Source organism: Balaenoptera musculus, chromosome 8, assembly GCF_009873245.2.
Source record: "Balaenoptera musculus isolate JJ_BM4_2016_0621 chromosome 8, mBalMus1.pri.v3, whole genome shotgun sequence".
In the NCBI taxonomy this organism is placed as follows: domain Eukaryota; kingdom Metazoa; phylum Chordata; class Mammalia; order Artiodactyla; family Balaenopteridae; genus Balaenoptera; species Balaenoptera musculus.
Window position 1 is genome coordinate 72,774,399 of NC_045792.1, and position 22,841 is coordinate 72,797,239.

General features: G+C 45.1%; 1 protein-coding gene across 1 annotated transcript; it reads right to left on the bottom strand.

Moving 5' to 3' along the window:
- Window positions 1-17,177: 17,177 nt before the first annotated feature.
- On the bottom strand, window positions 17,178-22,093 carry DBX1 (developing brain homeobox 1). Its single transcript, XM_036861157.1, has 4 exons — window positions 21,448-22,093; window positions 20,697-20,798; window positions 18,568-18,770; window positions 17,178-18,096 (listed from the first exon to the last, which is right to left on the bottom strand). The coding sequence occupies exons 1-4, from the start codon at window positions 21,812-21,814 to the stop codon at window positions 17,731-17,733; spliced, it is 1,038 nt and encodes a 345-aa protein (XP_036717052.1). The 5' UTR covers window positions 21,815-22,093; the 3' UTR covers window positions 17,178-17,730.
- Between the last annotated feature and the right edge of the window lie 748 nt (window positions 22,094-22,841).

Sequence of the window (22,841 nt, forward strand, 5' to 3'; positions counted from 1 at the left end):
AAACTCTCCTTCTCTGTCTCTCTCTCTCTTTTTTTTTTTTGGCTGCGCTGCGCGGCTTGCAGAATCTTAGTTCCCTGACCAGGGATCAAAGCCGGGCCCCCTGCAGTGGAAGCGTGGAGTCCTAACCACTGGACCACCAGGGAAGTCCCTCCTTCTCTCTGAATGTATCTTTCATCAGCCCACAGACATGCTCCAGAATCAGCAGACTTTAAAAAAAAAAGAAGAAGAAAAGCAAACCAAGAACCTCCCTTAACAACGCATCCCTTTCCAACTCCTGTTCCATTGCTCTGCTTTTGTCTATAGCCAACCTGATTGAAAAACTTGACTATTCTTGTCTCTGGTGACTTTCAGACTTTTTGACCATGACCCATAGTAAGAAATGCATTTTACAAAGCAGCCCAGGGCACACACACTCAGTGTGTAAGCACACACACTCTCACACAAGCACCCACACTCACACACATGCACTGGCATACACACAGTCACACATAAACACACATATGAAATAGAAACAAACATTTCAGAAAACATTACTCATGGAATATACACTGAGATTTTCTATTCCATTCAATGCTATGTTATGCCATTTCATTAAAAACAAAAAACAAAAAACTGGCTTCTATAGACTGAATGTGTCCTCCCACCCTACCTGCTGCCACCAAATTCCTATGTTGAGACCTAATCCCCAATGTGATGATATTTGGAGGTGGGGCCTTTGGGAGGTGATTAGGTCATGAGGGTGGAGCTCTCGGGAATGGGATTAGTGTCTTTTTTTTTTTTTAATTTATTTATTTATTTTTATTTTTGGCTGTGTTGGGTCTTCGTTTCTGTGCTAGGGCTTTCTCTAGTTGCGGCAAGCGGGGGCCACTCTTCATCGTGGTGCGCGGGCCTCTCACTATCGCGGCCTCTCTTGTTGCGGAGCACAGGCTCCAGACGCACAGGCTCAGTAGTTGTGGCACACGGGCTTAGTTGCTCCGCGGCATGTGGGATCTTCCCAGACCAGGGCTCGAACCCGTGTCCCCTGCATTGGCAGGCGGATTCTCAACCACTGCGCCACCAGGGAAGCCCGGGATTAGTGTCTTTATAGCAGAAGCTTGAGAGAGCTCCCTCACTTCTTCCTCGGGGTGTGGAAGGCATCTTCTCCATTTGAGAAGACAACTGTATACCAGCAGGTGGCCCGTCACCAGACACTGACTCTGCCAGCACCTTGATCTCAGAAGTCCAGCCTCCAGAACTGTGAGAAATAAATTTCTGTTGTTCATAAGCCACCCAGTCAATGGCATTTTTCTTGTAACAGCCTGAGCAGAACTGTTGCTCCACTTCCTTTCTCCTATTAACTTCTTGACATTGAGAAATGTTTAAATATATTAAAGTTCAAAGGACAGTATAATAAACTTTGTTGTTACCACTTAGAATTTACAGATGTTAACACTGTCATATGTCCTTCAGATTTAAAAACATGTCCCCTACACTCCCACCTCCCATTTCCCTTTCTTCCTCTTTGGAGGCAGGAGTTGGGTTTTTATCCTGTCTGTGTTCTTAAACTTCTACTAAATCTATGTGCATCTACAACAAGATGTATTTTTCTAAGTATTTGAAAATTTTGTATTTCACATTTAAGTTTTGGGTTTTTAATTCATGTGAATTTTTGCATATGATGTGAGCTCAGGATCAAAGGTGTACGTAATTTTGGAGAGACAGTTGTCCCAACATCCTGTATCGAAGTGCATGCTTTCTCTCCACTGAATGAGCAAACAGCAAGGTTTTGTGTATTGGTTCTGTTTCTGGGGCATTTATTCTTTAATTCCCTTCCGTTTGGCCTACACCCCTGTCTCAAATAAAATTGGTCTTCTCAGGGTCCCTGATGATTTCTATCTAGCCAGATAGTTTGTATTCTCATCTTGACTGCCTTTTTTAAAGTTTCGGGAGAACTGGCATCCCTCTACTTCTTTGCCTCTATGACAACCTACTTCTGCTGGTTTTCCTCCTACCATGAGTGCTGCTTCCTTTCCATCTCCTTCACAGGTGCCTTCTACTCTATCCAGTCCCAGCACAAGCTCCTCCTCTTCCTTCTCCAACCCTTCTTTGGCTTAAAAAAAAAAAGTACACAAATGATACACAAATACGTTGTTTCCAAAGTAGAGAAATGAAACAAGGCGAATCCATAAGAGGAACATAAAATATCCCTTTTTTATTTTTTTTTTATTTTTATTTTTTTATTTATTTTTGCTGTGTTGGGTCTTCGTTGCTGTGCGAGGGCTTTCTCTAGTTGCGGCAAGTGGGGGCCACTCTTCATCGCGGTGCGCGGGCCTCTCACTATCGCGGCCTCTCTGGCTGCGGAGCACAGGCTCCAGATGCACAGGCTCAGTAGTTGTGGCTCACGGGCCTAGCCGCTCCGCGGCATGTGGGATCTTCCCAGACCAGGGCTCGAACCCATGTCCCCTGCATTGGCAGGCAGATTCTCAACCACTGCGCCACCTGGGAAGCCCAAAATATCCCTTTTTTATTACTCATCACCTGCTTCCCCACAGAGGCACGTGGACCGTTGGGTGTGGGGGACTGAGGATGTGAGCTGCCCCACTATGCACTCTCCCCTTTATCTTCTGTAGTCAAACCACCCAGAAGTCAGATTACACTGAAATGCAAAGCATTGCCCAGTTTAAACTGGTTTTGCTTCCTTTAAGTAGGTTGTTGATTAATCAGACCTGGAGTTATTTTAGAGACAGCACTGTGCACGTGCAACATGGGAACCCACATCTCCAGGATGAGCCTGGAACCAAGAATCTTTAGTCTACGGAACTCAAAGAATAGAAATGTTGCCACCGGAGCCCTTTACGAAGCAAGAAGTCCTTCAATAAAGAAAAGTCAGCTTCCAGCAGCACGAGTAACTTGATTACCCATAGATGGACTGATTCCAGACTAGCCAATCAGCTTCCAAGTTTGAAATTGCCCTAACCGGTTAAATTTCACCCTCAACTCTGGATAGGGGAGATAGCTGTGAGCCCTGCTTCCTGTCCCCTCGCCAGTCGACCTTGCAATCAAGCTTTCTTTTATCACAAGCCAGTGCCATGGTATTGGCTTCAATGCATGCTGGGCAGCAAGCCCAGGTGGATAACAAGGTTTCCCTCCCACACAGCTGTGTGCAGCTCTGTGACTGAGTTCTGGCTCACGGTGGAGAAGTTCAATTTGTGTGTGCAACTCCAGGGATGTGCCCTCAGAGAAAAAGACATGCCCTTCTCCTCATCTTTGCTCCTTTCTACTGTTTGGTTGCCAGAGCCAGAGCAGCCCCCTGGGACCCTCCAATACGTGGGGTTTTTTTCCCACACCAAGCAACTTTGCATTGCCAGCTGGGAGTTCTTCAGTTCAACTCAATGCTGACACTATTGGTGTGGAGATGGAGTCAGCTGCCAGGAGTCAAGGCTCAGCCCCACCAGACTTCAGATGCCAATTCCAAGTGCAGCTTCTCACCTGTGCTTCTGACCAAGAGGCTGTGAATCGGAGGTTCCTCCAACACCCTCCTCAGTTTCCATTAATTTGCTAGAGCGGCTCACAGAACTCAGGAAGCCAGTTTACTTACTAGGTTATCGATTTATTATGAAAGACTAGAACTCAGGAACAACCAGATGGAAGAGTTGCACAGAACAAGTTATGTAGGAAGGGGCACGGATCTTCCAGGCTCTCAGTCACTCTCCCAGCACCTCCATGGGTTTACCAACCCAGAAGCTTTCTAAACCCCGTCCTCTTGGGCTTTTAGGAAGGCTTCATTACGTAAGTATGGCTGATTAAATCATTGGCCATTGGTGATTGAATTCAATCTCTAGCCCCTTTGCCCTCCCCAAAGGTGTGGATGGAACTGAAAGCTCCAACCGTTTAATCATGTTGTAGGTTCCACTTGCCCCCAGCCCCCAATTTTTTTTTTTTTTTTTTTTTGGCTGCGTTGGGTCTTCATTGCTGCACACCAGGTTTCTCCAGCTGCGGCAAGCGGGGGCTACTCTTCGTTGCGGTGCGCGGGCTTCTAATTGTGGTGGCTTGTTATGGAGCGTGGGCTCTAGATGTGTGGGCTTCAGTAGTTGTGGCGTGTAGGCTCAGTAGTTGTGGCACACAGGCTTAGTTGCTCTGCGGCATGTGGGATCTTCCAGGACCAGGGATCGAACCTGTGTCCCCTGCATTGGCAGGCGGGGTCTTAACCACCACCCCACCAGGGAAGTCCCTGGCCCCCATTCTTAAGTGCTTTCTGGAAGTCACCTCATTAACATAAGCTCAGGTGTTGTTGAAGGATGTTTGTTATGGATAACAAGACACCTTTACCTATCTTATCACTTAGGAAATTCTGAGGGTTTTAGGAGCTCTGTGCCAGAAAGGGGGACAAAGACCAAATACATATTTCTTATTATAAATGATAATATCACAGACCCCAAAGTGGGAGCTGCCTATTGAGGGAGACAGGAAGACCCAGAGACGCTGTTCCAAACCCATCCTTGTATACAGGAGAGGAATGTGAGTATTGTTGTAAACCTTTGTTATTTGGGATTTTCTTTCACACCCAGAATTGACCTAGCTCAAGCTAGATATCCTTTAGGATCTTTATTAATAAATATATCTTTTCTTTTCCATGAATGAATTCATGTATGGGTCTGTGGCTGGCTTTTTTACTGAACAATACAGTACACTCCACCATCCTCCTCACCTCCCACATTTAATTCATTCCTACAACCTGTAGGTCCTTTTAGCCCTCGCCCTCTCTGTACCCTCACCGCCACTCCCCTAGTCCAAGCCACCATAATTTCTTTCTTTCTTTTTTTTAACAGGGCTTGGTCTTTGTTGTTGTTGGCTGAGAGGCTTGAGAGATCTTAGTTCCCCGAACTGGGATCGAACCTGCGCCCTCAACAGTGGCAGTGAAAACACCGAGTCCTCACCACTGGACTGCCGGGGAATTCCCCCACCATAATTTCTAAGTGTTGCTAACTGATCATTCTGCTTCCACTCTTGCCTGTAGGTAAAACCAGTTTATTCTTCAATCCATTCTTCACCTTGTGTTCAGGATGATTTTCTAAAAAACACAAGTCAAGTCATGTCAAGCCATATTAAAAGCCCTTCTGTACTTCCTGTCCCATGTAGAATGAAACTGAAGCCCTTTAACAGGGCTACAAAGCTGGGAGAGATTCGCTCTGCCCATCCTCTGACTCCCATTTCTTTTTAACCACATCGTGTCTCTTGGTTCCTTTCTCCATTGTCACGCCCTTTGCAGACTCCTAAGTCATCTGGAGCATCCTTTCTACAATATGTGCCCCACTGGTGCCTGATATCTGCTAAAATGTCACCTCCTTAAAGAGGCTTTCCCTGGCTAGCCCTGCACTCTATTTCCCTTATAGCCCTCATCACCATTTGTAATTTTGTATGCATCTGTTCATCGACTTGTCTCTGCCTCTCCTGCTGGACTGTAAGCTTCCAAGACCAAGGACCCTGTTCGTTTCAAGTATCACTCCATCCTCAGGAACAACCAGAGATCCAGACACACAGAAGGCACTCAGTAAATACTTGTTAAATGAAAGAACCCTGACTTAGAGTTAAGAAACCTTGGTTCAAGTGCCATCTTTACTGCTTACAGGCCGTGCCACCTTGGGGAAATCAGTCAACTTTCAGAGCCTATGTGGAACATGGGGAAAATGAAGCCTGCCCTGATTATCTCATGGGGTTGATGTGAAAATCAAATGGGATGAGGTAAGGTAAAAATTTTAAACTCTGAACAAATGTGAGGGGTTGATTTGATGTTGAGGTGAGGAAAACTTATGTGAGAACTTAGAATGAGGACCTACTTTCTCAAATACCTGTATGTAAAATAGGCCTCTGCAAACCAGTCTGTCCAAGGCCTTGTTAATAATTAATAACTGTTCATTGCTGGTCATTTCCTCCCATTATACAGCTTGAAAAGGAAGGTTTTCTTGGAATACAAACTTTAGCACTACTTACGCCATCAATCCCAGTAAATGAGTCCTTTTGAATTAAGAATGAGGAGTTTAGTGGCAGCTGCTAGTTGAAAGTTTTTTGCTAAGAACAATAAAACCTCAGCTCTCTCGCCCCTTGATCTGCTTTGCTTAGTTTGTTGGTGATTGCTGGGGTGTGGTATTTACAGAAAAGTTTAGAAAAGTGCAGGAGGTGGCCTGTCCTTTCGCATTGGATGCCTACGTGGTGTAAATAATCCTCTTTTAATCACAGTCTAAACATGGTCCTAAAACAAGATGTTTGTGCCAAAAAGAATTCCAGGAGGCATTACCCTGATGGTGGGGGGTTTGGAGGGGGGAGTAGGGATGAGTGGCTTAAATAATAGAATCATCAGCCCCACTGGGCTTGGGCAGGGGGTGGGGTGCACACTTTTGTTGTGTGGATTACCAAAGAATGAATTGAAACTTCACTTTTCCTTTTAGTAATCACCTTACTCTAATAGTACTTTTGCCATTTAAACTATAAAGAATGTGGTCCTGTTTTCTCCCTTGCAACACATCTATACAAATACACTGGATTTTTTAAAAAATATTTTATTTGGGAATGATTTTAGATTTCTACAAAAGCTGCAAGGATAGTACAGAGAGTTCCCATATAATCACTTATCTTCCCTAATGTTAACACCTTACCTTACCACAGTACATTTGTCACAGTTAAAAAAACAATATTGGTACATGATTGTTATCAACTAAAGTCAGTCCTCTATTCAGATTGCCTTAGTTTTTACCTAATGTCCTTTTTCTGTCCCAGGATCTCATTTGATTGGGATTGTTTTTTTGTTTTGATTTGTTTGAATTTTTCTAAAATTTTTATTTTATATTGGAGTATTGTTGATTTACACTGTTGTTAGTTTCAGCTGTATAGCTAAGTGATTTAGTTATACATATACATATATCTATCCTTTTTCAAATTCTTTTCCCACTTAGGTTATTAGACAATATTGAGTTCCCTGTGATATAGAGTAGGTCCTTGTTGGTTATCTGTTTTAAATATAGCAGTGTGTACATGTCAATCCCAAACTCCCAATTTATCCCTCCCCGCACCTACCCCGATTGTGATTGTTTTTGCATCAGCATCAAAAAGTCATTTTTTTTGAATTTTAATACATTATTATTATTATTATTATTTTAATTAATTAATTTATTTATTTATTTATTTTTGGCTGTGTTGGGTCTTCGTTTCTGTGTGAGGGCTTTCTCTAGTTGCGGCAAGCGGGGGCCACTCTTCATCGCGGTGCGCGGGCCTCTCACTATCATGAACTCTCTCGTTGCGGAGCACAGGCTCCAGACGCGCAGGCTCAGTAGTTGTGGCACACGGGCTTAGTTGCTCCGCGGCATGTGGGATCTTCCCAGACTAGGACTCGAACCCGTGTCCCCTGCATTGGCAGGCAGATTCTCAACCACTGCGCCACCAAGGAAGCCCCCATTTTTTTTTTGAATTTTAAAGTAAAACCATAAACTTAAAATCAAGGAAACCTTTTTCTTTTTGGAGAGTGTAAAATTGCAGACTTACAGGTCTTTACCAGGAAAACCATTTCTATAATTATTTAATATTGTCTTTCCAAATTCAGACTGTGGGACTCCAACTAAAGACACTCTTTAAAGGAAAGCATGAATATCTACCCAAAGGACCCCATGTAGAAGCTGCAGTTGGTAGTGGAGTGGAGAGAAGGGGCGGAGACTTGGGTTCTATGGTCCCTTTTCCCTTAGTGGAAAAAGAATGTGCTGGAGTCTCTGCCATCTGGGTAATTAGGTGAAAGTTACTCAGCCTCAGTTTCCCATTCTGTCACATGCAGGTATTGATGTTTCCACAGAAAGCTGTAGTAAAAGTTAGATGCAAACTAAATGGAAGCTTTAGCAATATGCCCAGCACACTAGGACTCAGTAGCCATTACTGTTATTCTTTTACGTGTAAAGAAAGGGAACGAGGCGTTTTGGAAATGTTTACTTAGTGGCTGCTTGTTTCAATTTATTGCCACTGAATAAAAACATCTTATAACATTACTGTCCACAAACACACTCAGAAACATTCCTCCCTCTGCTCTTCCTGGTATGTCTTTCTGGAAACAAAACAGTATATGGTTTCCTCTTCCTACCCCATAAAAATAATACCATCCTTCAAGACTTGGGGCAAATTTCTCCACAAAACCCACTAAATGCTGGGAAAAGGGGACAACCAGGAAGATCATTTGTCATGGTGATTAAAGGAAATAATGTATATAAAAATGCTAATCACCACATCTAGCATGTAGTATGGTCTGAAATAATAATAATAGTAATAATAATAGCTTTTCTTTGAGATAGTGGCAGTGAGAATGGAAAGAAGAGCAGAAAATCTACTAAGGACTTACATACCAGGACAGGCCTTAGAGGGTGATCCCTTGTATGGAATGGATGAGAGAGGGAGAGGTCAGGAATGGCACTTGTCTCTAATTTTTGAGCAAGAGAGATGAAGGCATTCATGGAGTTAGGGGAAGACTTGGGTGGGGGGTTTTCTATTGTTGTTTTTTGGGGTGTTTTTGTTTTTGTTTCTGCTTTGTTTGAATGGAGTGTTGCAACTAGAAGACTCGCCCTTGGTCCTGGGCATGTGGAATTTAACAAGTTCTTGGGACATCCAAGGGCAGATATCCAAAGACTGCTGCTTATCTGGGTCTGGAGCTGAGGAAAGAGATGTTCTAGTGCAAGGTTGGGGTTCACCATCAAACAGATGTTAGCTGGAGACAGGAGAAGATCACCAGGGTAGCTCATGGAGAAAGCAGCAGCAAGGGCTAAGGATAAAGAGAAACATCTGCGTTAAGGGTAATGAGCCCAAGAATGAGCCTTTGCCAGCTTGAGGGGCTGAGAGACATCCAGCAGTAGCTAGAGGGAACAGAAGAGGAGATTTTTTAGGGTATGTTCGGAGGAAGGGATAAAGTTGATCGTGTGTCAATACTGATAGGAAGGTGCTACTGAGAAAGGTGGGCTGAAGATGGATAGAGAAGGGATCCCTGGAGGGAAGAGTTGACAGAGGAGGGAGGGAACTGAGGACCTGTGGAAGGCACAGGTGTGGTTGCAGCTAAATTTTTATGTGGAGTGGTACGAACTTGGCCAAATAGTTTCCTCCCATCTCTCCCCTAGTAAAGCACTTCATATGTTTAAATGATGAGCTCTCAAAGTGTGATCTGGGGACCCTGGAAGTCCCCAAGACCCTTCCACAACTGTACAGTGGTGTTTTCTGTACAGTAGGGGTTGCATGTGCAATGGTGTCTCCCTCTGACGGCTAATGGAATATGTGCTTGTATAGTCTTGTGTTTCTTAGAATTTTCTAAGGTGGTGAATTTAGATTTATGTGCATTTTAGTGATTAACTTAGCTTTTCTTTTCTCAGTACTTCTGCTGTGCTTTTACAGCTCTCTTTACTTATACCTGCTATGACATCTGTAACCTCATTATCACCCAGTAAATTGCTATTTTGAAATTCCCAAATTTTCCTTGTGCCTATGCAGAAACACAAGAAGTGCACATGGTTGTCTTGTTTAGCAATAATATTTTAAAATGTTTTGAAAATGTTCTACACTGTAAGATTTTGCCAAAAACTGCTATTATTTTAGAATTTTATATTTTATTTAAAAATAAAAGAAAATGTGCCATGTGTTTTTCTTATATTAAGGGTGAATTGTTGGCTTTTGAAAGGGAGACTAGAAGAGTCACTTTCTCAACCCATAGCTGCACTGTCTATTTCTAAAGATGCTAAAACAGATAAAAGTGACATATCAGAGTTCATGGAAGGAAGGAATATACTGCCCCTCCCCCCCAATAAACAAAAACAAAAGCTGGATGAAACTGCATAAAAGAAGGAAAATATGTTAAAAGTTAATTGATGTAATAATTTACCTTTATTGTCTTACACAACAGACCATTCGGGGATAGTATTATGGTTCCAATTAAATTGTACTATTATTCTGAGACCAGTCATTCAGAGTTCAAAGAAAGGAATTGAATTGCATTTTTAAAACAAAGATGTGAGGCACTCTTTAAAAATTAAAAATTGTGGGCTTCCCTGGTGGCGCAGTGGTTGAGAATCTGCCTGCCAATGCAGGGGACACAGGTTCGAGCCCTGGTCTGGGAAGATCCCACATGCCGCGGAGCAACTGGGCCCATGAGCCACAACTACTGAGCCTGCGCGTCGGGAGCCTGTGCTCCGCAACAAGAGAGGCCACGACAGTGAGAGGCCCACGCACCGCGATGAAGAGTGGCCCCCCGCTCGCTGCAACTAGAGAAAGCCCTCGCACAGCAACAAAGACCCAACGCACCCAATAAATAAAGAAAGAAATAAATTTATAAAAAAAAAAAAATTAAAAATTGTTACGGATTTTCAGACTAGAAATGGAAAGGCCGCTAAAGCATCTCACAGAGTAAGTTAGCATCTTGCATTAGCTAAGGAAGTACACTCAGCAGCTGAGACTAATTAAAACAGCTGACAATGCTGAACACCTGCTGGATGAACAGTCAGTAAAAGAAGTCATGATGGTGCCACTTTCCAATAGTAGAGTAACTCATCAAAAACAGAGTTAATAAATCATCTGCAAAACTGTAATTTTGCTTTGGAAATGGACAAATCTGCAAAAGTGCCTGGACATTCTATTCTGTTTGTATTTGTTTAGTATTCAAAACAGCTAATCATCAAAGAAGATCTGTAAATGCTTGACAGCAAATGCAAGTGTTGCTGAAGTATTTAAAGTATTGAATACCTTTTTTTTTTTAATTTATTTTATTTTATTTATTTATTTTTGGCTGTGTTGGGTCTTCGTTTCTGTGCGAGGGCTTTTTCTAGTTGCGGCAAGCGGGGGCCACTCTTCATCGCGGTGCGCGGGCCTTTCACTGCCGCAGCCTCTCGTTGCCGGGCACAAGCTCCAGATGCGCAGGCTCAGTAGTTGTGGCTCACAGGCCTAGTTGCTCCGCGGCATGTGGGATCTTCCCAGACCAGGGCTCGAACCCGCGTCCCCTGCATTGGCAGGCAGATTCTCAACCACTGTGCCACCAGGGAAGCCCTGAATACCTTTTTGAATCTTATGTTTTATTCAACTACTGTGTTGACATTTTTAGGGCATTTTTAGTGCAAAATCGGTTGTCGGTACAACTACTGGCACCTTGGCACAAATCAAGGCAGGGGTGCTAAACTACACCAGTGGTCATTGCATTCTCTGCTGCCTCCTGCCCACAGACAGCCAGTTTCACTTAAGAATGTGGTTGGTGGGGCAGAAAAAATTATTAATGTTATCAAATTTCAATGCTTAAGTATATAATATATAATCCTTTTAATACTATGTATGATGACATGAGAAGTGTGCATAAAGAACTTCTACATCGTGAAATGTGATGGTTATTTCAAGGAAAAGCACTTTGAGATTCAACTAGCCACATTTTTCATGGAACTTCATTTTTACTTGAAAGAATGATGGATAGAAAAACTATGGTTTCAGACGGGTATCTTGTAGACATTTTCTCAAAAATGAATGAAGTGAGCCTTTCACTTGAAGAAAAAATTGTAGCATTTGTCCCCATATAAAATTAGAGTTTTCAAATAAAAATTTAAATTTTGGAAAACTTGTATCTGCCACCATGAGCTTGACAGCTCCTCAACTCTTAAAACTTCTATGATGAGATGGGTGATATTAACAAATGTGATGTTTGATAATATATGGAAAGTGTCAATGTTTAGAATATTGACATTACCCAGTGAACCAATGTTTTCCAAATGACCAATGCATGATGTTACAAAATCAAATATGGGTAAAATACCCATTCAAAATGCAAGACAGACCAATGGACTTTAATGTAACATAGTTGAAAAGTTCATTGATAAGAATTTAGATTTCAAATTGCTACTAACCTTTAAAAAACTACCACTCATCAAGTTTTGCTGTTGTACCAAAGAGCCACAGTCATCTAAGGTTAATCAAATACTGCTCATTTCCATTTGCATATTTGTATGAAGCCAAGTTTTCTACAGATAAGAGAATTCAGCTGTCTCCTATTAAGCCAATCATTAAAGAGTTTTGCAGAAATGTAAAGCAATGCCACTTCCTCTTTCTAATTTTTTGTTTTGTATATATACTTATCTTTCATAAAGTATGGTATTTATATGGATATTTAACAAAATTGTTTTAAAATGAAGTAGTATTTAAATTTTTTCTCAGTCTTAATTTCTTATACCAAAAATATCGATAGATAAAACCCACAGAAACAAAAAAATGTTTTAGATATTCAGTGATTTTTTAAGAGTGTAAAGGGGTTTTTTAACACCACAGTTTGTGGATCACTGGTTTAGACCACAGGGAGGAGAGCTGGTGGTTCAAGAGGTTTAGGTGGATGAGAAAGGTTTTTAAATAGCCAATGATTTTTTTTTTATTTGGATTTCTTTTTCTTTTTAATTAATTAATTAATTTATATTTTATATTTGGCTGCATTGGGTCTTCGTTGCTGCCTGCAGGCTTTCTCTAGTTGCGGCGAGCGGGGGCTACTCTTCGTTGCGGTGCGTGGGCTTCTCGTTGCGGTGGCTTCTCTTGTTGCCAAGCACAGGCTCTAGGTGCTCGGGCTTCAGTAGTTGTGGCATGCAGGCTCAGTAGTTGTGGCTCACAGGCTCTAGAGTGCAGGCTCAGTAGTTGTGGTGCATGGGCTTAGTTGCTCCACGGCACGTGGGATCTTCCCGGACAAGGGCTTGAACTTATGTCCCCTGCATTGGCAGGCAGATTCTTAACCACTGTGCCACCAGGGAAGTCCCTAAATAGCCATTGATTTTTTCTCATAACTTCAGAATATTAAAAAACATAAAGATCTATTAAGAGTGCCTATTGGTTGGAGTTTGGGTAAATGAGTTTTTACCTGTTTAGTCAAGGAAGGAGGATGGTGTATTAGAGTTAGATGCACCTGAATTTGAATTCTGGCTGAGGTAAGCATGGGGAAATTACCAAAACTCCTAGCCTCAGTTTGTCCTTCTGTATTGTAGGATAATAATATCTACCTTAGATGGGTTATTGTGAGGATAAAACTTCATGTAAATCTTCACTACTTAAAGTGTGTTCTGTGGACCAACAAGGGGTTAGCAACGCTAAATACCCAGAGCTCTGAATCATGATCTACATTTTGATGAGATCCCCAGGTGGTCTCATGCTCATTAAAGTCTGAGAAGCACTGATGTGTAAGGCACCTAGCAGAATGCCTGCCTGCCACATAATAGGTGTTCAATAAAAATTCTTTCTTTGTAGTATTTATTATTCTTCACCTTATAACTATTTTAGTCTTTTGGACTAAAGTAATTGGTTTGATTTTTTTTTTAATAAATTTATTTATTTATTTATTTCTGGCTGTGTTGGGTCTTTGTTACTGCACACGGGCTTTCTCTAGTGGCGGCGAGCAGGGACTACTCTTTTTTTTTTTTTAATTATTTATTTATTTATGTGTTTATTTATTTATGGCTCTGTTGGGTCTTCGTTTCTGTGCGAGGGCTTTCTCTAGTTGTGGCAAGCGGGGGCCACTCTTCATCGCGGTGCGCGGGCCTCTCGCTATCGCGGCCTCTCTTGTTGCGGAGCACAGGCTCCAGACGTGCAGGCTCAGTAATTGTGGCTCACAGGCCTAGTTGCTCCGCGGCATGTGGGATCTTCCCAGACCAGGGCTTGAACCCGTGTCCCCTGCATTGGCAGGCAGATTCTCAACCACTGCGCCACCAGGGGAGCCCCCAGGGACTACTCTTCTTTGCGGTGCACGCGCTTCTCATTGCGGTGGCTCCTCTTGTTGCGGAGCACGGGCTCTAGAGCACAGGCTTAGTAATTGTGGTGCACGGGCTTTGTTGCTCCGCGGCATGTGGGATCTTCCCGGACCAGGGCTCGAACCCATGTCCCCTGCATTGGCAGGCGGATTCTTAACCGCTGTGCCACCAGGGAAGCCCAATTGGTTTGATTTTTAAAAACACATCTGACCAGTTAATTTAGTGTTTTTCTTTTACTTTATTATCGGCCTAAGTAATCCTTCAACTTTCAGATCTATGGTCTAGACTCTAGAGTGTGTCTGTCCCTCCTTTAATTTATTTATTTATTCAACACATATCAAACACCTAATACATGTTAGGGACTATGCATGACACTAGGAAAACAGTATGCAAAATGAACATGATTCTCACCCTTGTGACGCTCAGCTAAAACTGGCACTAAAATGAGCCAAAATGTGCCATTTGTAATTCTCAAGAAATAAAGCTTTGTGCATATGGGGGAGTAGCAAACATTTTTTAAAAACCTCCAGAGTATATTTTTTTCCTTTTCTGGGTTTTCTTAACTTTTATTAATACAGAAAAAAAACTTTATTTACATCACATAATACTTCTTGGTTTGAATTTTACGTTGTCTCATGATAATATTGCTTACCTCAGGGAATTCCCTGGTGGCCTAGTGGTTAAGTTTCTGGGCTTTCACTGCCATGGCCTGGGTTCAATCCCTGGTCAGGGAACTGAGATCCTGCAAGCTGCACCGTGTGGTGTGGCAAAGAAAACAAAAACAAACAAACAAAAATATATATATTGCTTACCTCAAATTTTTTTCACTTGCCTGCCATAATTTTGACCATTGCTGGATTTTTAAATCTGCTAACATGTGAGTTATTTTTCCAATACTGAAATATTACTGAAATTCTGCACCCATTGAACAACCCCCTATTTCCTTGTGACCCCAGCCCTTGGCAACTGCAATTCTACTTTCTGTTTCTATGAGTTTGACTACGTTAGATACCTCATATAATTGCAATCATATAGTATTTGCCTTTTTATTACTAGCTTATTTCACTTAGCATACGTCCTCAAAGTTTATTCATGTTGACAGGATAACATGTGACAGGATTTCTTTCCTTTTTAAGGTGGAATAATATTCCATCGTGTGTGTATACCACTTTATCTCTTCACCCATCGATGGACATTTGGGTTGTGGAAGCTATTGTGAATAATGGGAATGATGTGAACATGAATATCTCTTGGCTATTGTAAATAATGCTGCAATGCACACGGGTGTGCCACTAGAGTACTTTGATGTAGACACAAATCCATCCCCATGCCTGAAAATAGTTCTCGACTGTAAGTAATAACTGCAGGCTTGAGCTGGCAGAGAGGGAGAGGTGGGCCATTTCTGGCCAGGATTCCATCTCTGGTTATCTCTCTGGGCAACAGCAGAGGGAAGGAGAAAATAGCCTGAATCACTCAGAGCAGAGAGGGTTTCCTGTCTGAAAGATTGTATGCCTACCATATGCAGGACACCACGCTAACACTTTCATATGTATTGAGGGGGAAATGTAGGAGATTTCTTGAATTAAGATAATTTTCCCCCCAAATTCCCATGACAATGAAAACAGTGATTGCCAGTGTCAGGAATGGGCCCAGCAGGGCAGGATATCAGGACCTTAGCATAGAGAGGGCTTGTGTTATTTGAAAAGGGAGTTGAGAATAGAATATATTCAAATTTCAAATATAATGCAAACTCTTGAAATTTAAGCTTAACAACTTTTTTTCCTGGCTGTTGTGGTGTGGGTTAGGACAATAAACAAATGTGTTATGTGGCTGATGTGGCAGAGATCAGTCTCTCAAAGAGCACAGAGCCCTCGCCAGGGTTCTAACCTGATGTTCTTTACTGGTTGCTGGTTAAATAAATCATTTTTGCTGAAAGTTAGTCTTTAAAGAAATTTAGTTTCACTGGGGAGCCCCAGAGTCTGTATCTAGGCTCCCAAGTCCTGCCTGTAGATGTCATTCCTATTAAAATCAGTTCATACACAGAAGTCAAAACCAACTTTGGGCTTCCCTGGGGACTAGGAAATATGCCTTCAAGGAGGGAAAGAAAAACCATTGCAAAGTTGAACCACTTAAACTGACTTTCATTGTTGTTTTCTAGTCCATCATTTCAGTCCTTAGAGTAGGGGAGAAGGATCATCACAGACTCAACTTGTTGACATCACTTGACTGGAGCTATTTTACTTGTAACCATAGCAAAATTGGCTATTTTATGGTACAGGGAAGCAGAAAAGGCACTGGCCCGAGAGTCAGAGATGGGTTCTAGTTCTAGCTTGTCCTCTAACTAGTTGGGTGCTTTAGACAAGTGCCTTCCTCTCTTGAATATGAGTATACCTTCTGTAAATTCCAGCATCACTTGGACTAGAATAGCTGCATTCCTTGCACTAGAATAGCTCTAACATTCTGTAAGTTAGGGATAACATTTTATTGTTGTGTGCATCCTACTTTTTATTTGGCATTTGTTCATTTGATACATATATACATATATAAAAATCTGTACATGGTAAAAATACAAAATAAGTATTTTTTTATAAGTTACTCAATTAAACAGCTACCTTTTTAAAGTTTAAAAACCATTGCAAGAAAAGAGAGAAGGAAATCTAGTCAGTCCTTTATATCATTCACAATAAACTTGGTATAAAATATCCATACAAGTGTACAAAATAGTGTACAGTTCACAAAAGCTGTGCAAAGACAGCAAAGGTCTATGAAAAAAAAAATCAAAGAGGCTTGTGGGTCTCTCTCTGTTCACATCATGCCCAGTGCTCAGTGAAACCTCCCCAGAAATAATAAAAGGGCACAAGGTAGAGTGCTTGGTGCACATACTATGCATGCAGAAATAGTAAAGAAAAGGCTTTAAAACACACACTCGAAATAGAGGCCGACTCTTCCTCCCATTTACAGAACTCACTTCTTTGCCCAGAGAGCATTTGGAATATGACACGTAGAAAAGACTCAATATTTATGTGGTACCTTAGACCAGAAGGCACGGGTAGATTTTTTGAAATTTTTTTTTCTTTTTTTTTTTTTTAACATAAAGTTACTTGCCTTTCTTTTTTATTTATTTATTTATTTATTTATTTATTTATTTATTTATGGCTGTGTTGGGTCTTCGTTTCTGTGTGAGGGCTTTCTCCAGCTGTGGCAAGCGGGGGCCACTCTTCATCGCGGTGCGCGGGCCTTTCACTATGGCGGCCTCTCTTGTTGCGGAGCACAGGCTCCAGATGCGCAGGCTCAGTAGTTGTGGCTCACGGGCCCAGTTGCTCTGCGGCATGTGGGATCCTCCCAGACCAGGGCTCGAACCCGTGTCCCCTGCATTGGCGGGCAGATTCTCAACCACTGTGCCACCAGGGAAGCCCCTCTTTTTTGAAATTCTTGAGCTTTCTAAGGGCACTGCTACGGGAAGACTGGGTTACCAGTGTCTGGAGTTGGGCAAGAGGCCCTCGCTACCTAAGATGGGAAGGTGGAGGGATCTAGGAAGTCAGGGGTCTTGAAGTTATATGCTTGATGTTGTGACTCTTATCTCGGTTTCCTACTTCAGAAAAGGTTTCTTACCTTATAGGGTTGTTGCTGCTGTAGACCAGCAGGGCCTGGCTCACAGCTAAACCCTGGCTGGGAGAGTGAACACCCCACTGTGTTGAAAATATCTTGCAATAAGGAGGCTAGACAGGGGCCCTCGCGGCAAAGTTAAGGCTGGGACCAAGACCTAAATTTAACTTATGCGGAGAGGGCTGTTAGTAGGTGGCGTGGGGCAAGGGAATGTCGTTGAGGGGCAATGGAAGGGGCCAGGGTGCCCTCGACGAGGCGACAGTTCTACAGCGGGGAGCCGCAGCGTCTGCGCAGCGGGGGCAAGTGAACACGCACCGAATCCCACCTCTTCAATTTCAAAGCACTTATAATCGGTACCCCGGGCGCGGGAGGGCTTCTAAGACACGGTGATCTCCTCCTCCTCGCCCTCCTCATCCTCCTCGGAGTCGGAGAAGTCCGAAGGTTTGTCGGGGCTGCCAGAGTGCGCGGGCGAGTGGGGCAGCGGCCCTTCGAGGCGCGGGTCCCGCAGGTGCCGAGGGTCGGAGGACGGGTGATGATAGGCCAGGCGGTGGCGGAGGCTGCCCGGGCCCTCGTCCTCCTCCTCGTCGTCGTCCCCGGGACCCTTCTGGCCCACGTCGCTGAGGTCCGGGTGCGGATTGAGTTTGGTGGGAAGGGTCTGCTCGCGGCAGCCCCCGCTAGACAGGAGCTCGCGCTCCTTGGAGTTCCGCCACTTCATGCGTCGGTTCTGGAACCAGATTTTCACCTGGGGCGAGAGGGGTGAGAGCCGGGGAGAAGCAGCGCTTAGCGCGGAACCGCCGCCGCCGCCGCCGCCGCCGCCGCCGCCGCCGCCGCCGCCGCCGCCGCCGCCGCCGCCGCCGCCAGTGGGCGGGAAGGAGGCCCCGTTCTTCCTCTCTTTGCCGGCTCCCCACCCGGTAAAGTGAGTTCGGACCGGAAGTGGCCCGCACCCTACCCCCACCAGCTCGGCTGCACGCACCTCTCGCCCTCTCTTCCGGCACCTGGCCCAGGTGGGCGGGGGTGGGGGAGACGCTGGGCGCGGGAGCGACGGGGCGGGGAGAGTGGCGGGCTATCGCGAGAAGCCTCCGGGAAGCTGGCTCGTGCACTTACTCCCTCCCTGGACCTTACCGCGTCTGTACAATGGGACCTAAGGGGTTTCAGAGAACCTGCCCGTTCGTACGATGCGTGGGGGGAGGGGCTCTGGGGAGACTGCCCTCACCTGTGAGTCTTTCAAGCCCAGCTTGGCCGCCAGCTTCTTGCGGTCGGGCTTGCTGATGTACTTCTGCTTCTGGAACATCTTCTCCAGCGCCTTGCGCTGCACGTCGGAGAACACGGCTCGACGCAGCATGCCCCGACGAGGCTTGCCGCGGGCGGCCAGTGGCCAGGAGAAGGTCCCCGGGATGGGCACGACGCTGGAGGACGCTGCGGAGGCCAGGGGTGCGAGGTGAGTGAGTGGGCGGTGGCCCGCCCGGGCCGGTGGCGTCCGCCCCACCATTGCGGCCTCCTTAGGTTTTTCTCTCTGATCCCTTCATCACTTTAAAGCTCTGCTTTTTCTCCCCCTGGAGAATAGGCTACGAACCTACAAACCTGCGAGAGTGAAAGGCGCTTTCTGCCCAAATAACTTTCCCTTTCAGCCGTGCAAACCCGGATTAGGTAAAACCACGGAACCACGGAAACACAGAAAAGACCCCCCACAATAGCCTATTTCGTTTTTCCATTCAACGGTCTAAGGGAAACTAACTTGCGTGCATCAGCTAATATAGCTGCAGAAAAAAGTAAATTGTAAAAATAAAGTAGCCAGCCACTGGGTTCCCCCCTAAGCTTTTAACACGTTTGTGGCTTTTGCATTCTTTAGATGAAAACGAGGTGATTTACTGATTGGATAAAGAGGAGAAAATCCGCTTTGGATTTTTTATGTTTTGAAAAATCCAATCAGTATTCATCTTTTTTTATATTAATCTTTCCTCCCCTCCCCCACAAAACGTAAAGAATTCGGCCAGAATACATGAAAAGTGGCAGCTAATTAGCACATTGACCGCTTCCCAATGGGTATTGGCATGATAAAAGGGGGGAGAGTTTCGCTTTAAGGGAGAAAAAAAAAACCCCAAAAGAAACAGAGACTCTAATGAAGCGTGAATGGTAATTGTGTAGTAATGAACTAACAGAAAAAGACTAAGGACAAGCAGCGAAAGCCATATATTACTGGGACAAAAGAGATTTACACTTTCAAACTAAACACAACTGCAGGCCAAGACCATTGGGAGAATACTGATGGCAGAGGCTTCTCTTCCCCGAATCATTTTCATTAAATGGACATGAAAAGCTATTTATAAAGCTCGGGTTGTTTTTGTTAGAGCATTGAGATGGGGGAGAAAGGGAGCAAATTCCATTATCAGCAGTAGCATGAATGGTGAGGGGGGGTGAATTCTCTCTCCCCCTTTCAAAAATCAATTGCTTGTTTCTTTCGCTGATATTTGGAAGTGCTGTCGAGGTTCTACCCATCCCCCACCGACCATGCCCAGTCTCTCTTCCCTTTATAAGAGTTCCTGTCTCCTTAATCTTGACCAGCTGCAGAGTTTTTGAGCCATAGTTTGAGTCACCCCTGGGATTCCAGGATGAAAACGTCCTGGAACCTGTTTAAGGTGATTCTCCTTTAAACCGGGACCCTATTATGGGTTTCCCTCCGACTTATTTTACGAGCTCTAGGATCTTTAAAACGGTATGGCGGTGGGGGGACGGTATGAGAAAGAGTTTGGGAAATCAGGTTGGAAATAGAAGGTTGGGGTTGTGGGAGGATCTAGTCCCCCTCCCCCTGGGCGACCCCAGGCATCCCACACAAGAGGGCACCCCATGTGGTCTTGTGAAAAGCCTGAAGCCCTGAATGAGTCTTAAAGAGAAATTAGCCCCGGCTGGTAGGTGTCTCTCGGAGGCTTGGAGGGGCGAGGGTTGGTCTGTGTGTGGCTGCCCGGAGGAGCTGACCAATTGGTCATGGTGCTGAAACCTTTGTGGGGAATCGTGGCCAAGTGCACTGACTCTGTGGGAAAACGGCGGCGTGAAGGGATGCCAACAGCTCCTCGCCGGGAAGGGAACCGCCTCAAATTTGGACCATGACAATTCCTGCTAATTTGTAGAGCAGGGAATTGGTGCAAAGTGTCAAGCAGTCACTGCTTGTGCTAAATAGGGCATCAAATTGGCGCGACGGATTCGTGAATGTTGTACGCCTTGCAACCTCTGAACCGGAGCGTAACCCCGTGGGGTGGACGGAGAAATATGGCTTCGGGGCAGGGAGCGACGGGGTGGGGCTGGGGAGACGCCCAGCCTCCTGAAAGGAAGGGGGGTGAGACCTACCTGGGAAATAAGAAGATCTGATGAAAGGCTGGAAGGAGCCTTCAATGTAGGGAAAGGCGAAGGTCTTGGGAGGGACACTCTGGAGCAAGGCGGGGGACGTTTCTGGGAGAGAGTGAGGAAAGGAGGAACAGAAGGAGGGAGACAGAAATGGAATTTGATTAAGTGCATGATTATTGTACAGCACAGTGAATACACGACATGATTAACCTTTCGGCTGGTTTCAAAGGCATCTTACTCAATGTACTGACACAGTAAAGTAAACCTTTTCCTAACACTGTCTCTATCTGTGGAACCCCCTCCCCCAATAGTCCTCAGCGTCCTCCCCCCCCAATGTCATCCTAGGCACTAACGAGATAGAAGAACTGGTGGGGGGGGGAGAAAAGAATTGCAGATCGATAATACTTGCTAAGCTAGTAAATATATTGTCTTGGGTTTAACAAAAACTGGCTTTCAGAAGCTCAAGGACAGAAAGGCAGACGTCCAGGGGCGTGCGCGCAATTTCACTGCGCCAGGGAACTGTGCGCGCTCGGACTGTAGGTGTTCAAATTCATTCTGAGGGTGGGGCGAACCTGGAGGCTTTTCTTCCCGGTAATCGTCTTAACCTAAGTCTCACATTGCTTGACAGTGGGGCCTCGGGGATCTTGCATACGTGTGTGCACTGCTGTGAGCGTGGGTACCCGCTGCGTGTGGGAAACTGAGGCCAGAAGGACTCTGCATCTAGACCGGCCCTTAGCGTTTTGCTTTCACTTACCAGTTCTGGGCGCCGAAGAAAGGATGGCGTTCACTCCAAACTTCAGAAACGTGGGCTCGCTGGCAGGGGAGACGGCCGTCTGCGGTGAGCCGCCCCGCCGGCTGCCTGGCCCCGGGGAGCCCAGGTCCGAGGCCCCTGTGTCTGTGAGAGCCGCAGGGGCCCCCTGCCTAGGGGGCGACATGCTGGCGGTGGGCACGCTGCGGGGCAGGTAGGCGGGGGGTCGGCTGATGCGGATCAGATCCTCCACCAGGAAGCTCGAGTGGCCGGAAAATGCCGACTGCAGGGACTGGGGCAATGTTAAGGTGGGCGTGGGGCGCAAGAGGCTGGGGTACCCGGCTGGGGGCGCGAGGAGGCCGGGGAACATCATGTTAGGCGAGGGGCGGGCGGAAAAACCCTTCTTCCAGTGGCCAGAGGGTAAATGCTGGGCTTCCCGCCCCTCCCGCCCTCTCTCTTGGGCTTAGCAAACGTCTTCTAGTAACGATCCCACTTGGGTGTCTGCGAGTCCTCCTCGGTCCTCCCGTCGAGGTGATGGTTTTATAGTGGCCCGCCCGTTAAAGCGTTTTGAAAAGTGACAGCTCTGACAATGAAGTTCAACAAAGTTCTCCACTCGAGCTTCATTCGCCGGAGGCTCTGGGCGCGCTGATTGGCGCAGGGGTGCAATTTATGATTGGATTAGTCTTCATAAGCATGGCCCGCACAATGGGCTGGCAACAAAGGCTGGCGCGCATCAATTCTGCGTATCGACCGCCTCCTTGCAATACAGTGCGCCCCCAAAGCTCTCGCCGGGAGTTTTTGTTCGGAAGCAACACCCGGGCTAATTAAATGCCTATTTAGAAGTTTCAGATGACATCTTGCCTCATAGAAAAGGAATTATTTAAAGAATGCACTAAATTTATTTGCAGCTCCCCTGCTGAGCCTGGAAAATAAATCAATAAATATTCATAGAAATTCATCTCCAGGCAATCAGCAAAATAATCCTCCCCCCTTGTGGGGAGGGCAATGGAAAATTTCAAGTCAGTGAACATGAAAATATACTCCCTCTTTGGTCTCTGCCCTATACATTACTCCAGCTGAGGCATAAAGCAGATGTGATGGGTGGGTTAAATAAATGTGGGGTAGGGGAGTGCCGTTCTAACAACCCAGGGAGACTTGAAATTGCTGCTTTGGGGCTATTGGATGTGTGTCCCTAGGATTGGAGGGGGGAGGTCTTGATTTGAGTTATTTCATGTTGGGAAACTAATTGAGATTGAGAGAGTTAGTGGATACCTGAATAGTAATATGACTCTCCTGCAAACTCCCAGCAACTTAGAAAACGATTTTCAGCGACGTATCTTTATAAGTGTCACTGAGGAACGAACGGCAGTTCACCCGGGGGAGGATCAGAGGAGAGCGTC

Coding starts and splice junctions, on each gene's coding strand:
- DBX1 (XM_036861157.1), bottom strand. CDS start 21,814: ATGATGTTCCCCGGCCTCCTCGCGCCCCCAGCCGGGTACCCCAGCCTC. Junction 18,771..20,696: donor CAGATCTTCTTATTTCCCAG/GTAGGTCTCACC, acceptor TGGCCTCCGCAG/CGTCCTCCAGCGTCGTGCCC. Junction 18,097..18,567: donor TGGGCTTGAAAGACTCACAG/GTGAGGGCAGTC, acceptor CTCTCGCCCCAG/GTGAAAATCTGGTTCCAGAA.